At 45.8% G+C, this 16,524-nt stretch overlaps 1 protein-coding gene across 4 annotated transcripts in view; it reads right to left on the reverse strand.

Moving 5' to 3' along the window:
* Window positions 1-1,490: 1,490 nt before the first annotated feature.
* Window positions 1,491-16,524, reverse strand: part of Pax8 (paired box 8) — a 57,368-nt gene continuing 42,334 nt past the window's right edge. Inside the window, exons 9-11 of one of the 4 annotated variants that reach the window (XM_029536263.1) lie at window positions 11,953-12,054; window positions 5,404-5,490; window positions 1,491-4,074 (exon numbers count right to left, since the gene is read on the reverse strand). In XM_029536263.1, coding sequence (XP_029392123.1) covers window positions 3,998-4,074; window positions 5,404-5,490; window positions 11,953-12,054 — 266 coding nt within the window. In that variant the 3' untranslated portion in view covers window positions 1,491-3,997. The remainder of the gene's footprint in view (window positions 4,075-5,403; window positions 5,491-11,952; window positions 12,055-16,524) is intronic. The other 3 variants (XM_029536265.1, XM_029536262.1, XM_021195202.2) reach the window with 3 other exon arrangements.

The following is a 16,524-nucleotide window of genomic DNA, read 5'->3' on the forward strand; positions in this document are numbered from 1 at the left end:
GAGAGAGAGAGAGAGAGAGAGAGAGAGAGAGAGAGAGAGAGAGAGAAAGCAGGAGCCATTGTGGGAAGGGGGGACTTTCTCCAGTATCACAAAGATGTCTGGGCTCATAATCACCTCAGAAGATAATTATGGAGGAGTAGTCACCTCCCTCACAGAGGGAACACCTTCTGATTCTAAAGGGAAGTAGCTGGGAGAACCTGAGGCCAAGGGCAGAAGGGAACCAGAGACCAGCCTGGTGCAACCTCGCCTCTGCAGATTCCATAGTGCCTTCTACTGCCACTTGGGCCTTTTAACCAGAGCCATGTTGCTGTGACTGACCCAGTAACCTCTCCATGAGGAGAAGGGCATATGAGGCCTCTCAGAAGCATGACCATGCCCAGACTCCTACCGCCTTAAAACAGAGAATATTAGGCCACTAACAGGAGGTCAGTCATGCTCTCGGCGAATTACATGACCGTGTTAAAGCAGCTCTCAGTCTCAATTTCTCCAAGTGCAACATGGGACCAGGGTTCCACATGAGAAACAGTAGAGGACATGAGTGTGGTTACCATAAATCCTGAGGCTCAAAGAGTCCTGAGACCAAGCTAGGTCCACAACCCCAACCTGTGTGTGCTGAAGCGCAGTCATGCTAATGGTAGACACCCACCGAGATCTTTAGTCTTTCCTATGCCCACTCCCAAGGGAATTACAAGAGTAATTTCATTGTAAACTGAGTGAAGATATATTTGTGGAAAATAAGGCATCAGAAAAATGGGGGCACATGGGAATGGGGAAACCATCGTGCCTATCACTCTCTTAGTTTTTGTCTCAGGAATCATGGACTGCGGCCACTGAGCACTGTTCCTTGAGCTTTGAGTTCCTGGACCACAAGAGGTCGCTTACTATTTCTTAGTAATGACTTGTGGCAAGAATTCTGGAGAAGTCAAGGAAGGTGGGAAGCAGGGTCGGGGTGGGGGAGAGGTAGTCCTTACACACAGCCTAGGGAAGAGGGACAGAGCCGGCTTGCAGACAGCCCAATGGCTTACTTCGGAGAGGGAAAGCCAAGCTTCTTCTCTTCCCCAACCTCCTTCCAAACTTGGAATTTGGCTCATACAGCAGTCTATGGCAGCTCTGCCCCTATGTCTGGGGCCCACTCTTCCTCCAGTAAGAAATCTATTCATTGCCAGTTTTACTGTTTGGGGCTTGCTACAAGCTCCTGGTGACCTGGCACCCTGCTAGAAGCAGAGAGGCCTGGGGCTAGGGGGGCGGGGGGCGGTGTGGACAGGAACATCTGCCTTTAAAGCCGAGGCTTCTTTACAAAACCAGGAAAAATAGCTGTCTCTGATGCAGCAAGGTAGGTTCTCAGAGCTTTGGTGATCTTTCAGGCAAACACCTCATCCCACGTCTTCCTGCTAACAGGCTATTCCTCCATAGCCCACAGAATTCCCCTTGAAGAGTGAACTAGTCCTCTCACCTTGCAGTCACCCATCAATGTTCCCCTCATTCCACCCCTAGATGGACATGGCCATCTAGCTCAGTCGCAGCTGCTTCTTCCCATCACTCCTTCTTTGGGTCCATGCATGGACCACAAGCAAACCTCTCCCAGAACCACCCTAGTGTTGAGGTAGTTTGAATATTCGCTCTATTCCAATGTTTTCTGAGCCCTGAGTCAGGCACTGGATAGTGTCTGACTAGGTCCTGGGGAGTACATGTTGATGCTGGCTCACACCACACAGTCTTCCAGCATTTGTTCTCAACTGAGTAGCCTACAGTAACTAGCTGAGCTCAGAAAAGGGAAGTTAAGTTTTGCATCAAACATATATGTCAGATCCCCTCTATCATTTGAGACATGAAAGTGAATGCCAGGGCTATATAATATCTTCTGAAAGAGTTTTGTTTATAAATGTAAGGATCGCTATATAGACTTCTAGAAACACCAGGAACCTCAAAGTGAGTCTCAGTTGTGGATTGCCTTAGAGAACTCATGAATCCTGTGAGTCAGAGCCATGAAAAGCTTTGAATGCAATAGGCCTCTGATTTCTACTTCCAAGCTTACAGATAGAAGAAATCCCTGTTATTGAAAAATGAACTTCATTCCATGAATGGATGGGGACAGGGTTTCTTCTTGGGTAGTTTCCCCTCATGACACAATTAGGCTCATCCCATCCTTGCCCCTTGAATGTTCCTAGAGCCTCCTTTGAGCTAGACCTGAAAAAAAATAACAACTTTAGCTACTTCTGTCCTCCCAACCATGGAGCTCCAAGTTGGGATGACAAATTCCACCAAACTCTATCCTGTTCTCTTCCCAGGCATGCTGGATCATCTGGGTCCGGAATGAAAGGAAGGGTTGACATAGATGCCAGAGAGCTCATCTCCCAAACGGGGGAACAGACCCCTGTGAACAGCAAAAGAAAGTAAACCCTTGGTGGCAAGCTCCCTATCTAGCCCTTCCTTGTATTAGAACCTCTGGTACTCCTAAGGAGGGTGCAGTGGCACTGTCGGAACGTGCTAGATTTAGGATAAGAAGACTTTGTTGAACCCAAGACTTCCCACTTGGGCTACGCCATCCCATGTCTTCCTAAGCTGGGTTTTCTCTATGTAAACTCGGGCTAATTTGGACTTGTCTTCCTAGATGCCCACACTGTGCCTGACACAAAAGAAAAGTTCAGCTCCTTGCTTGCTTCCTTCAGCACTATGAAGCTCAAAACTGCTGTTTATGTGGGGGTCACTTGTGGTTATTTGGGGAACCTTTCCAATTCATCCCTGATACTCTGGATTTCACTTAACACCAACCATTTATGGAAAGTGTATGACTGGTATGGTCCTGTGATACATGATTGCTTTATGCTGGCATCAACTTAGTGGATTAACTCAAAACTTGGTTTACCCAGCACTGGACATCTATTAAGAGTCAGAAGAGAATGCTAAGCCTGGACATCTAAAATATCCCTTCTAATCTATTCAAAGTGAGTTTGTTATTCACTTGGTTCTGTGCTTAGCGGAAGTCCATCCCCAAGATAAAACCTGAGACCAAGAGTAATGGTTTATTGAGTCATGTGGTAATGGTGGGCTGTCTTTCTTTTTTTTTTTTTTTTTTAAAAAAAAAAAAGTATGAAGGAGAAAAACCCAACATAGTAGGGAGATATTTCAGAGACCAAAGACTGGGGGGATGGAAAGAGGGAAGCTTGACCGAAACAGAGCTTCATTTACGGTATTTACAGTGAGGTTGTATGTGGGGAAAGAGCTGAGGAGCCAGAGAAGGAATCTTGTTGCTGGCCTTGGGGGTCTCTTCGGTGGCTGCATAGGCTGGGACTGCAGAAAGCACACTTGAATGGCAGGGCTGTCGGGGAGAGGACATGGCTGGTCCCATCCGTTGTGTCTTCCATTCTACATAGAGCCTCAGTGAACTTTCCAGGGAACAGGTTCGCTGCTGTCAAAAGGGTAGCCACTGGTTGAGAGGCTAAGGGGTGCTTATAAATGCATAGCAACTGGAAACAGAAGGTCAGCTGAATCCCCAGAAAATGCAGGTGGTGGAGGCTCAAGGTGGTAACTCCTAGGACGACTGATAATTAGAGCCTTGGCTCTAGGCTGTGATTGTAGGCCAGAAGGACTTGCTTACTGTTCATAACTGCTGGAGATGTCTAGATGAAGACCACACAGGTGGCCCTGTACACCCTCAGACTCATATCCCTCTAAGTTCTTTGTGAACCCTTTTTCTCTCCTTTGATGGGTACGTGCTTCCGTACATTTCTCCACTGTGTCTCTTTTGAAATGGGTGGTTCTTGTTTCCTGGAACTCCTGTCACTCACAAAATGAATCTTGGAGGACAGTTTGGCCTTCTCCAAGGTCATCCTGACTTTCATGGTTCATTTAATTGACCACACAGGGAGTGAGCCGCAATGCTGGAATTGTGGTTATTTTTCATGTAATAAATAAAGATTCCTTTGTGTGACTCTCTGGGGCCTGTCTCAGGCCAAGTCCTCCTGTTGCCTGGTTCTTCCCACTGTCCCCATGACAACTACAGATGGTCAAAGGCTGTGGCAGAGGTGGGTGGTGCACTTGGCCTTGATGAAGAGCTGTAATAATATGGAGAACCTGGACACATTAAAACAACAACACCATTGCTGGTCAGAGGGAAAGTTGTACCATAGCGTTCCTCTAGATCTGCTGACCTTTAAGACAGCACAAGTTAATCATTCATCCCCCCGCCCATCTGATCATCAAAGATTAACTCCTCTCCAGCCTTTCCTCCTTCTTTGGCCTCACCTTTGAGTTTCTAGCCAGAAAAAACGATGGCTTCTCGTCCCCTACTTCTCATGACTGCTTTGACCTTTTGCTTTTAAAAGTAGGCAATAGAAAACATCTATGTGTGGAACCTCAAAAATCGAGGACAGTGAGGGTGACTTGGATGCTCACTGGCCACACCTACATAATGGCAGGCAGATCAGCACCCAAAATAATTGTACTCCTAGTAGGCCAGAGGGGTTCTGGGCTTGAGGAGCTCCCACCAAGCTCCACACGAAGGTCCTCTGAACACCATCAGCATCATTCTCTTTGCCCTTTCTGACTAAGTGTGGAGTTGAACACATCTGTTTTGTCTAACAGCACAAGGAAGTCCCCTGTGGGTCACTTCTGGGACTGTAAGATATGAGAAGAGGGGAAGGAATTTTAGGGAACATCTGTTCCAACCAGTTTGTCAAGGTGTCTGTAAGACTGTAGATCTTTGAGACCACTGCTTCTCTCTGGTTCAGACTTGCTCTGACAACTGATAAGGCTACCACTCAGGAAGGCTCTAAAAGAACACCATTGTGGTCTTATTTTCCTCAGAATCTTCCCCAAACAGTTCAGGAACCCAAAGGTTAAAAAAAAAAAAAAAAAAAAGTAGTCTCAAAACTTGCTGAAACTCACTTTTAAGGTATAAACCCTGAATACTACCATTTCTCAAGCCGAATACAAGGAACTGAATGGAGCAAAGCCTTTGTGGTGGGTGACTCATGACTGTTTTCAACCAATCTAGATTAGTAGCTGACAGTGTGCAAAGAACTCCTGAATAGTATCTCCTGGCAGGGCTGTAAGTCCCAACAGGCAGGACAGCCCCTCATGGGCTTTGCTTGAGTGTAACTTAGCCCTTCTCTACCCTTGACCTTCAAGGCTTGATTCCTGTATTTTACACAAAACAAAATTTGAACAGATATGGCTATGGAAAAGACAGATATAAAAGAGGCAGAATGTTTGGCCTTCTGTTGTCGCCCCTAAACCTACCAGATACGGTGACCTGTTGCTGATTTCTTCTGTGACAAACAACTGCCATCTCTCTAGACATTCCATCTAACCTGGGGTCTCCCAACAATTTGGTCTGGCTCCATTCCCCTCCCCCAACCCTCCCCTGCCCATCAGAGGGTCTGGACAACCCCAGGAACTTACTCAGCAGGCTGGAGTTGGGGAAGCGCCAGGCCTCACTGTAGGAGGAGTACGGGGTGTGGCTGTAGGCATTGCCAGAATATTCACTTCCTGTTGGAGCACACAGGCAAGAGACCTGTGAGGTTCATGACACCAGTGTGGGGTACTGGGACAGAGAGACAGATCTGTGGGGCTGACAGGGCTGAGTCCAAAATTGGGTGGCACTGGACAGTGGAGCTCAGGAGGTCCCACAGTGTGGGTCACTTTGGGCAGCTCCTTCATAAGAGGAGGCAGACGTCATTAATCTCTCTTTCCCAGATAAAGAAAGTGAGGCTCCAGAAACCCACACCAGTTGAAAATTTGAGGTAGTATGGAAACTGCCAAAACTCTAGGAGCCAGGTTCAAATTTTACTCTCTCAGTTGCCTGGACTTTCTACAGAAGGAACTTTCCAGAGGAGCCCATGGCAGGAAGAGGGGGCTGGTGATGGAAAAGGGGATCAAGTTGCTTTAGACAAACTCAGAACATAAATTTATATGAGGGATATTGGGCTCCTTTTTCTGTGAGCTAGCCTTTGGGTTTCCCAAAAGAATCATTTGTCAAAGTATTTACTGAAGAATTTCCTTACACAACAGCAAAAAGGTGAGCGGACTACCTTATCTATCATTTGGTTTAAAGCTCGCAAAGCATGTTTCTGCAAATCATGCCCTTTCCATCTCTCCCAACCATCCTATGAAGTCATCTCCCACACTTCCCGATGTATAGAATGGGAAACTCAAAAAGACTAAGGAAGAAATTTGTCTCAGCTTGCACTTTGGACCAGTGATGTAGCAGGAACTTGATCATAAATTCCAGGTAATTTTTTCAAGCACTTGCTAGATGATTTCATTTACAAACCCAGCCAGATTCTAGTTAATTTTGTATTCAAAAATGTTGTCTTTTAGAAACTCATCTGTGATTGTGAGCTAAGTAACTTGGCTCTGTACGTGACTTCTTAACTCCTTCCTTCAGACTTTGGAATAAAGATTTAAGACTCCTCAGCTCTGGGCTGCATCTCTCTCTCTCTCTCTCTCTCTCTCTCTCTCTCTCTCTCTGTGTGTGTGTGTGTGTGTGTGTGTGTGTATGTCTTTCTCCCAGGCCTTATCATATGAGGCAAACTCTCATCCCTATCTCATAGGGCTTTGGTGAAGATTAAGTGAGACAGTGAATATTAAATGCTTAGAATCGTGCTCTTGATAAAGGCATTATCAATAAATGTTGGTTTCTTTTAATTTTTCTCCTGAAACAGGTGCAAAAAATATTTAAAAAGTTCAATGGGCACTCAGCTTAGTCACACAACAATCTTAAAGCCTAGACTGGACCAGGAGTACTGCTTCACTGTGGAGAAGTCATATGTACATGAGGAATGGAAGACTGGAGAAGTCATATGTACATGAGGAATGGAAGACTGGAGAAGTCAGAGAAGGTTGATGAACCCTCACTGTGTCTAAGGGCTCCACACCAGCCAGCAAGCTTATGGTGTTTGGGTTAGGGACAGATCCAAACACAGAACTGGAGGAAAATACATGTCCAAGAAGGAAGGCCAAGAATAGAGAAGAAAGGAAAACTAAGAAATGACCAAAGCCAACCATTTACTTAGGATTGGAGAAACTTGTATGCAGAAGCCTCCAGGCTTTTCCTCCAAGGCTAAGACACTGAAGAGGAGCCTGAATTGAATGAAGCCTCGCCACCGTGCTCTCCTCTCAGGGCTTGCCCCTGTAGCTTACAGTGGGAACTGAGCCTGTCTACTGTTGGTGTCAAGATGTTTCCCAGCTCTCAGAATTCTCTTGGAGGAGTCCAGTTCTGTCCTGGCCATACAGTAAGGGCCCTATCCTGCACCCTTTTCTGGCCTCCCAGTGCTGAACACCGCAATCTCTAAAGGACACAGGAGGGTGTTGAAAAATGCAGTGTCTTAGCCTCTCTTTCTGTCACCTGTCCATGCATCCAGTCACCTGAAGTGGAAATTTCTAGTTTCTTTGGAGAGTTAGTTATGCCAAATGATGTTTTTCTGGGGTACACAAGTGAAAGAATGTCTTGCTAAAGCAAACATGTGAAAGGCTGTTTTCCTGAAGCAGACACAGGTGAAAGGATGTTTTGATATAGAAGGACTTGTGATGAAGGACTGTGAATATGACCCCACAGACCGTGGGAAATGAGCACTGAGCTTTGATTTGGATTGCTCCACCTAGCTATTCTTCACTAAAGACTCACATGTATTGGTTTGCCTTATATAACATTGTTGAGCTCAATTGTGATAATTTGCCACTGAGAGAAACTCCCCCAAGAACTGCTTGTGAGGTTCCTGCAGCAGCTTCCTGCTTCTGAGACCTCACCTCAGACCCATTGGCAAGGCTGGAAGTTTCTTCAGGATTGAATTACAGTTGTCTGAGGTCTGCTTGCTGAAAGGAATGGGCTGTAGCTGCTGGTCTGTAGCTGGTGTCTGCCTGGTGTCTGCCTGCCTAGAGGACTGGTGTGCAGCTGCTGAATTGTATTTGGTGCTTGCTACAGGCCTGAACTGCTTCCAAAGAAGATGGAGCTGGCCCCCAAAGAACTATTGCTGAACAGGCCCACTTCCCCCATATCCTAATAACTTTTCTCTTCCACTACATCTGCTGGGTGGTGGACCAGAGAAGAGGTTGAACCCTTATTAAAAGTAGGTTGCAAAAACTTTAGGCCTTTAGTCGCCCACCACTTATTTATTTGATGTACACTCCATGCTTCTTTGCCTCAGTCTCTGGGATGCCACGATAGAGAAGCAGCACATGGGTAGATAGCACATACACCTTGCAGTGTGGCTCTGTCTGTATATAGCCACAGATAATGAAAAGCCTTTGTGCCTAGGAAAAGCTAGCTCCCTTTGTTCTTGTCAGATGCCACTTCCTCTTCTCCTGCCTGTGTCTTCACATTCTATTACAATCAGGCCATGCTCTAGGTGCTTAGACCTAGTGCCTTAGATCCAAATTTGATCTTTCCAAGGATCTCTTCAATAGCAGCAACTCCCAGCCTCTGTCCCTCACTCCCTTTGGGATCTGTGGTATTCAGTCACCCAGACTGCTTTGCAGCATGCCTGCTTTTTTCCACTCACTCTCTCCTGGTCTCTTCAAAATGCCAAATGATGTTTGGAGCAGCTTCACATTAAAGCCCCTGAGAGATGAAGCTCGGTATTTAGTTAATTGTCTCAACTCTGTTACGGCCTCTAGCTCTTGCTTTCCATCACGCACTTCCCTGCTGCTTTTACACTCACCACACCCCGCCAGGCTCCCAAGCTCGCTCTACAGGCACCCATCCCATGTTCTTTTCTCTCCTTCTCATCTCTGTAGTCAACTTGCTGGCAGGTTTTGTTCCATTTATCACCAAAATATCCTTCAAAGCTACTTTCCTAGCAAAAACAACTGTTGTCCCTTACCCAAAAAAAAAAAAAAAAAAAAAAAAAAAAAAAAAAAAAAAATTGCAATGGCCCCCTGATGGGTCTCTGTATCTACAAATTTTTTTCCCCAAGCATCTGAGAAGTGTTCCAAAACCTGTCCCTGCTGCTACCCAGTCCCCCCACCCAAACCCCTGCTCTGCAGTGCTCCCTCCAGTGCTCACCTTCTTTCCGTATACTGCCATGCTAAATTAGCTCTTCCTGCCTCCGGGCCTTTGCACTTGGTCTTTTTTGGGGCAAGGGATGGTCAGCCTCAGTTTATCACTTGACTGGCCACTTTGAAAATCTCTTCAGAAAGGCTTCCTGAATATTCAATCTGAAATAGTTATCTCCTCTCCCCGTGGCTCCTCACTGCATCACCACATTTTATTGCCTTTGCCTACTTATCTTTCTGTGATAATATGCTAACTTATCCATTGACTTGTTTGTCCACTGCTTGTCCGTCACTACAAATAGCAAAGCATGCTTTGTGTGTTTCTGCAGGCCCAGAAATTTGTTAATTCATTGGTATTTGTTAACTGACAAAGTGATTATACAGTAGGGTTCAAGGTTAGATAGAATAATAGAAAGGTAAGGATAATAGAAATATTAATAATAAGAGAATGGATGGGGGATGGCTGGAAGAGGGGCAGGTAAAAGTGTGGATACAGTGGAAGAAGGAAGAGACATGGATAGATGGATGGATGGATGGATGGATGGATGGATGGATGGATGGATGGATAAAAAGACTGGTGGGTAGAATGATGCATAGATGATAAACATGTGTACATATAAGGATAGATGAATAAGAATAAGCAGATGGGTGGAAGGATAAAAAGGAAATAGTTGAATGGAAAGAGAAGGCAGAACATAGAAGAAAGCACGGATAGATGTCAGATGACTCTAGCCATCTACTCTGCTGCTTCTGTTTTATAACTGATATGAAAGCCATTAACTGTAGGGCCAGACCACAGCTTGCATCTTTATTTATTTCATGATGGAATACAGTGAGGGAAGGTGGAAAAAGGCATAGATGTTAAATCAATAAATTTGTGTTTGAAAAACTTAGTCACTTAGTCTCATGCCTGAACACACTGTTTGGTTCTCATAAACCTTGGTTTCCTAGCTATAAAACTTGGGTTTTACCAGCCACCAAGATGTATTATAAGGACTAAAGAGAAATAAAATTATGCATATAAATGGCCAGGTATTCAGAAAATATTCCTTTACAAAACTGACTGAGGAATGTAGCTGACATGCCTTATTTGAAGCCCTTATTATGTGCCTTACATGTATGCAGGAGGTGATTAATGAGTTAACTGACTTTAATGGAAAGAATCCCCATTCAGTCAACTGAGACATCTTAGGTGGGGTCAGAGATAGATCTGTTATTTTTCCACAAAAGACATTCCTTCAGAATCCATTTGCATAAGAGTGCTCTTAAGAACCAGGTGATTCATTTGAATGGCATTGCAGTTCCTGAAACTCAGGTGTACACAGCTTACTACTGGAAACCCATTCTTGGTATGGTGAGACCCTTCCTGTTTACAATTCACTTGCAATCCATGTGGTGGGTGTTGTGAGTGAATGAACGCGTGTGTACTCACGGCATGCTACTGCGTGAGAGAGCAATTCTTCACAGCACCCGCTCTAAGCGAGGTCTTACTGGATACCACCCTTCCCCTGCCTTCCACTCAGGGCAGCCATGTTCCAGGTCACACTCAGGCCCCAGGGACCCCTTGCCCTGAGCCTGCTCCCAAGAATCATTCATAATTAAGACAGTAATTGTCATTGTGCCTCGTGTTACTTCCCTTTCCTCTAAACAGGCAGCAAGCAGGGAAGGTGGAGGGGCTTGGAAAAGGGAGCTGGGGAGCAGACTGGAGCCTAGGATTTTGATTGAGAGACCCCATTATCCACACTCAAAAAAAAATAAACGAATCTTTTCCTTTTTTATCTCGACCAATCTCATTTCACGCTCCACAAGAGGGAGGCAGGGAGGGAGAGAGGGAGTCCGGGCCAGGCAGGAGAGAGGAGTCAGTATGCTGTATTTTCAACGCTGCATTAAGCACATTGCCACAGTAACTGGGCAGCAACAAGTGCCAGCTCAGCAGGTTCCCAGGGAGCAAAGCCTCCTCTCTCCTTGCTCCTTCCCTCTCTCTGCCTAAGAGCACACAGCCCACCTGCCTGGGCACAGGGTGCCCGGAGTGGGTGGGTGGCTGGCAAAGATTAACCCCTGCCAGGGGCAAGCAGACTTGGTGGAATGGGGCCCAGTCTTTAGGGTCAGAGCCAGGAAGGTTGGTAGATGGTTTGTATTAGGGGGTCACACATGGCCTGAGTTCAACGCCTTTCCCAAAAGCTTCAGGCCCTTTAACCTCTCTGGGCAGTGGAAATGGTTCCACTATAACTACCCACCCATCCTGGAGCTTTCTGACATGGCTTCTAAAGACTAGCACTTTCCCCCCAAAATTGTCATTACTCTACCCGTTTGTCCAGACCCTGCCATCCTGGGACATCAGTAGCTCATGATTGGCAGACAGACATCAAATGGGCTGTAAAGGACATTCCAAATGAGTGTGAAGAAGGACTGTTCATACTCTGTGGTATCCACAGGGTAGTTAGAACCTGAGCCCCACTCATTTTTGAGTGTGGAATGCAAAGGAAGATGTATCTCCTCCTCATCATCATCATCATCATCATCATCATGTTCATTATCACCATCATCACCTCCACCATAATTATCATCACCATCATCATCATTCAAATTCATATTTTAATGCATAGGTAAACTGAAATTCATCTTATTTGATTTAAACTACAAGAGACCAAGGCTTAGGCCCATGCTTATCTCTTCCGCTTTAATGCATTGAAGAGGAGACAGGGGTGCTTGGGTGTAAGCATAGGTCTGTCTGTGTGGAAAGTCTGGGAAGCAGGATGCTAAGCTAAGAGGAGTCAAGGAGCCAAGATGGTACTGGAGGTTCTCTCTAGGTGCTTCTATGAAGGTAGCCATTGAGCCAGTGTCCACTGGGGTGCCTATGAGTGGGACATAGCCTGTCTCTCATCACCTATTGTCTCTCAACTTCTCCAATGCTTCCTTCCCTTTTGCAATGCTTATGCCCAGCCCCTCAGCCCTTACCTGCCACCATGCCTGCGATAGCAGAAGAGGCATAGCTGCCCTGTCCACTGGTGGGGATGTGGGGTGGGTATCCAGGCAGCGTGGGCCCCACCATCTCTCGCCCTGGTAAAAGACACCAAAGAGTCATTGGTTGGTGTACGGGCGGCTCCTGTTCTTACCACCCCGCCCTCCTGAGGAGGCTCCTCAGCACATCTCTCCTCAGCCACAGCCGTTCTCCAGACTCTCCTCTCTTGTTTTCTCTGGAGGGTAGAGGCTCACCAAGCAGGGGCCCAGGCAACTTCAGTCCTTTCTCTGTTCCCCATTCCCTAGAAGCTTTATTTTCACAAATATTGCTTTATTGCTCCACAAAAATATCAAGGTGCTGGGTGCCAGGGGTGGCATCTTCTTGGACTTTATCTCCTTCCAGCATAGTATTTGGCACCAGTGGACTAAATAAATACACAAGAGGCCGCACATCACTTTCACTCAGCTTTCAAAAGGATGGAGAAACCAGGTCTTGTGAAATAAAGGCAGATGGACGATCTATCACTGTCCTTTGGGGACATGTGGTAGATATTGCTAATCAACCACAGAGGAAGCTCCCACTAGTTGGCCTGGACTTCCAGGTAGATATAATTAATCAGAATAGAAAAGGACATGAAACATGTTGACTGTTCCTGATGTAAAAGAAAACATCACTGAGAGACTGCTAAGATTTACACATGGTCATATTATACTCCTTTAAAAATCCATTTCAGTATATTTCATCCCTGATCAATTTCTCATTGGATGCGTACTTCCTTCACACCAGGAGTAAAAGCTCTCCTTTTGCAGGAGCCCACCTGACCTGTGATTCTCTCCCCATCCACCCATACCCAATAACCAGAAGCACTGCTTGCCTCCTCGCACCCTGCTCTCTGGGGTCAGACCAGAATCTACATGTGATGTCCACTGTCTCAGAATATTTATTAACCATGCCCATTCAACTCTTAAAATGCTCCAATGTGAATAATGAATTATTTGGGCAAACTAGTTCCTAGTGACATTTATAGAATTCCATTGACATTATTGACTGGTAACGTATGTGTTGTGTAGCTGTCCTGTGCATTGCAGGGTATTGGGCAGGATCCCTGGCCACTACCCAACAGATTCCAGTACAAGTGCCCACCCAGTGTGACAACCCAAAGTATCTCTAGACACTGCTGTATGTCCCAGTGTGAAGGAAGCAGGGGATAAAAATCACTCCTGGTAGAGAAACCACTATGTTAAATGACAGGCATTTTGGCCAAATGCTTTCTGTCACCTTTCTGAGGCTGCCTGTGAACCTCTGTCACACAACTCACCAGACATATCTTCTCTGTGTCACAGACTGTCCCTTCTTCCCCATGCCCTACTAAACCCTTCATACTTAAACCTCCCGAAGGGAGGAATACACCATGAAACCCTAGAGATTGTCAGCCCCACAGTGACTAATTCTTCTTTACCCATGAGAACAATTTTTTACTCAAGAAGTACTTTTGAGATGGTTCTAAGGACTGGGCACTTGGGGACTTAGGGGAGAAAGGAGGGGAGACAAAGAGGTGGGAAGGAGTTTAATGGATCTTATACTAAGACAGGCTTTGGGGCCAACCCAACAAACAACAGCTGCACATTCAAGTGTGTTCCACGTTCAAGTGTGTTCCACGTTCAAGTGTGGTCCACGTTCAAGTGTGATCCACGTTCAAGTGTGATCCACGTTCAAGTGTGATCCACATTCAAGTGTGGTCCACGTTCAAGTGTGTTCCTTTTCCCAGAGAGAACAGGCTAGGAATCAGAGGGCTACAATACTCACCCTACTTTTATGGCTCCCTTAGACCAGCCACTCTGGTCCTAAACCCGTTACTTTGCATGCAAAGAGGCAGGGGAGGTGTGGCCATAGATACACTAGTCCTACAACTCTGAGGTTATCAACATAATTCAACCTGTTGCCTCATGGTCCAGGTGGACACGGATTAGTGCAATGGACACATTCTAGAAATGTATCAGTGAAGTTCTTACAGAAAATCATCCTGTCAGAAATAAGCTGTTAGTATTCATTATTTAAAATAGCTTTAGGATTTTTAGACACCTGAACATCTGTCTCAAATTAATCCGTCTTTATTGAATACCTAGATCTGGTTGGTCCTGGACTACACAGGTGGTCTCTGACATAAGGGCATTAGGAGAACAAAGGAAAGGAGAGAGATGCTGCTTTTAAAAAAAGTTGTGGCGAGGATTAGACATATTTAGAATGAGGAATAAACAGAAGATTTACCCAAAATAGCCTTGAGATTCATGTAAACAATGTGATCACTGCTGTCCCCTTGTCCCTCCCTGTGTGAAGCACCTGGCCAAGCTGGAGACAGTGAGTGTGAGGATGTGGGTCTGTGAAGGAAGGGAAGCAGGGTGCCCGCAGTGGCTAACACAGTAGAAAGAGATGGGAGAGGGTGGCTGACTCAGGCTGCATGCTTTTGCCTTTCTTCTTTCTTATTTATTAGAGGGAAGGAGAGAGGGGGGGAGGGAAGGAGAGAGGGAAGGAGAGAGGGAGGAAGGGAGGGAGGGAGGAAGGGAGGGAGGGAGGGAGAGGAAGGAGAGCTAGAGGGAGGGATGAGCAAGGGAGAGAGTAAGAGGGAGAGGGAGAGAGAAAAGGGATGTAAAGGGAGAAGGAGGAGAGAGTTTAAAACTGAGACTGAATACTATATCCATGCAAGACTATGAACAAATTATTTAACTTCTCCAAACTATAGTCTTCAGAGGAGGCCTAGAACTTAGGTTCACCTTACTTCCTAGCTGGTGGGGTTTCTTTGCACACAGTGTGGACGATTTTGAGGCAGGGTCCATTTCTTCCATGGATCACAATCACTTTTGCTCTCTGGCCATCTATTTGCTAATGTCAGTCTGTTGTTCTGGGAGCCTTCCTGCCACTGGCAGCCTGTGGTCCCCTGCCCTCCTAGTCACCTCCTGTCCCCTGAACCTGTAGCTTCTTCATATAGGCTGTCTACTGTGCAGAGTTCCTGAGCACATACCTCAGGTCACAGTTTAACCATGATCTCTCTTGGTGGAGCCTCACCCCATGAACAATAGCTCTTGAAAAAGAATTCATTGGCCTCTGCCCCGCTATGCAGGAATGTTAATCTTCATTTCTCTTCAGTTACCTAGTTTTCTCTCAGCAAGAAAGATTTCTGAATCAATGGCCCAAACAGAGCCCCTAAGACTTCTCCTAATAAAACCTGTCCCTTTTGGAAAGACAAAAAAATTTTCCAAGACACCACCCTATCTAAACTGTACCCTCATAGATTGTCTTAACAGCTCCACAAAACTCTCATTTCTTTCATTTAAAAAATATGAATTTACTTATGTATCTTATGTATTTGGGAGATTTATCTGTATGTGCACCCTCATACCATAAGAAGGAATCAAATCCTATAGGACTAGTTACAGAAGGTTGTGAGCCACTCACTATGTGGGCACTAGGAATTGAACTTAGGACCACTAAAAAAGCTTTTAATTGCTGAGATTTCTTGAGGAACATAATTTTGAAAGGTGGAGCTGTAGCTCAATAGCAGAGCACTTGTGTGGTTTGGACTTAATGACAGCATTGGGGGAAAAAAGTCTTTCAGAGTCAAGAACCTTAAACCATGACAGGTGTGATGGTGCACATCTTTAATCCCAGCACTCAGGAAGCAGAGGCAAGCAGATCTCTATTAGTTCCAGGCTAGCCTGCTCTATAGTAAATTCCAGGGCAGCCTGAGCTACATAACAAGGTCTCAAAACCAAAACCAACCAATCAAACAACAACAACAACAAAAAGAATCTTGAACAATCTAGGAAACAAGGCCAGCTGCTGCCAGCCTGAGATTGAGATGTCCCCTCTGGTCAGACACCCTCAAACCTATTCTATTTTAAAAGCTCTTCAACTTCTCCCTACTGTCTAATTTAGTCTCTCTGCACTCCAATAGACTTCCAACAAGAGCCTCTTTTAAAATTGTGGACAGAGGCATCAGCATAGGTTGGCTGGCTACAAAGTGTGATTCCCTAGGAAAATCCTAGGGCTCCAGAACTCTTGGTAAATATTCTAATTAGAGGCAGAGAGAAGGAATAGAAAGCCATTAGCTAGAGGAGGGAATCCAGAGGGTGGAGGTGACTTGAGACTATTTCATTTCACCTCTTTGATGTCTGCCCTCTGGGTAACCCCTTTTCAATGCCTTATCTTGTTCTGATAGCAAGGAGAATTTATGGCAACCCAGAAATCTCTTTGGCAAGACTAAATATATCTTGTACAGAAGAATGGAGGAGGATACTGGGTTCCTTGATGATGAAAGGCTAATGGCAGCCTTCCCATCATCTGAGCTGTAGTCAGCCTTACAATAGCAAGGACAAGGGTGTCCTTGATGTCACTGTCATGGCCAGTGGGTTGGAATCCATAGGGTGTGTGCGCGCGCGTGCGTGCATGCGTGTGTGTGTGTGTGTGTGTGTGTGTGTGTGTGTGTGTGTGTGCGCGTGTGTGTGCGCGCGTGTGTGCGTGCGTGTGTGTGTGTGTGTGTGTGCGTGTGTGTGCGCATGTGTGTGTGCGTG

The sequence above is a fragment of the Mus pahari genome, chromosome 3 (assembly GCF_900095145.1).
Source record: "Mus pahari chromosome 3, PAHARI_EIJ_v1.1, whole genome shotgun sequence".
In the NCBI taxonomy this organism is placed as follows: domain Eukaryota; kingdom Metazoa; phylum Chordata; class Mammalia; order Rodentia; family Muridae; genus Mus; species Mus pahari.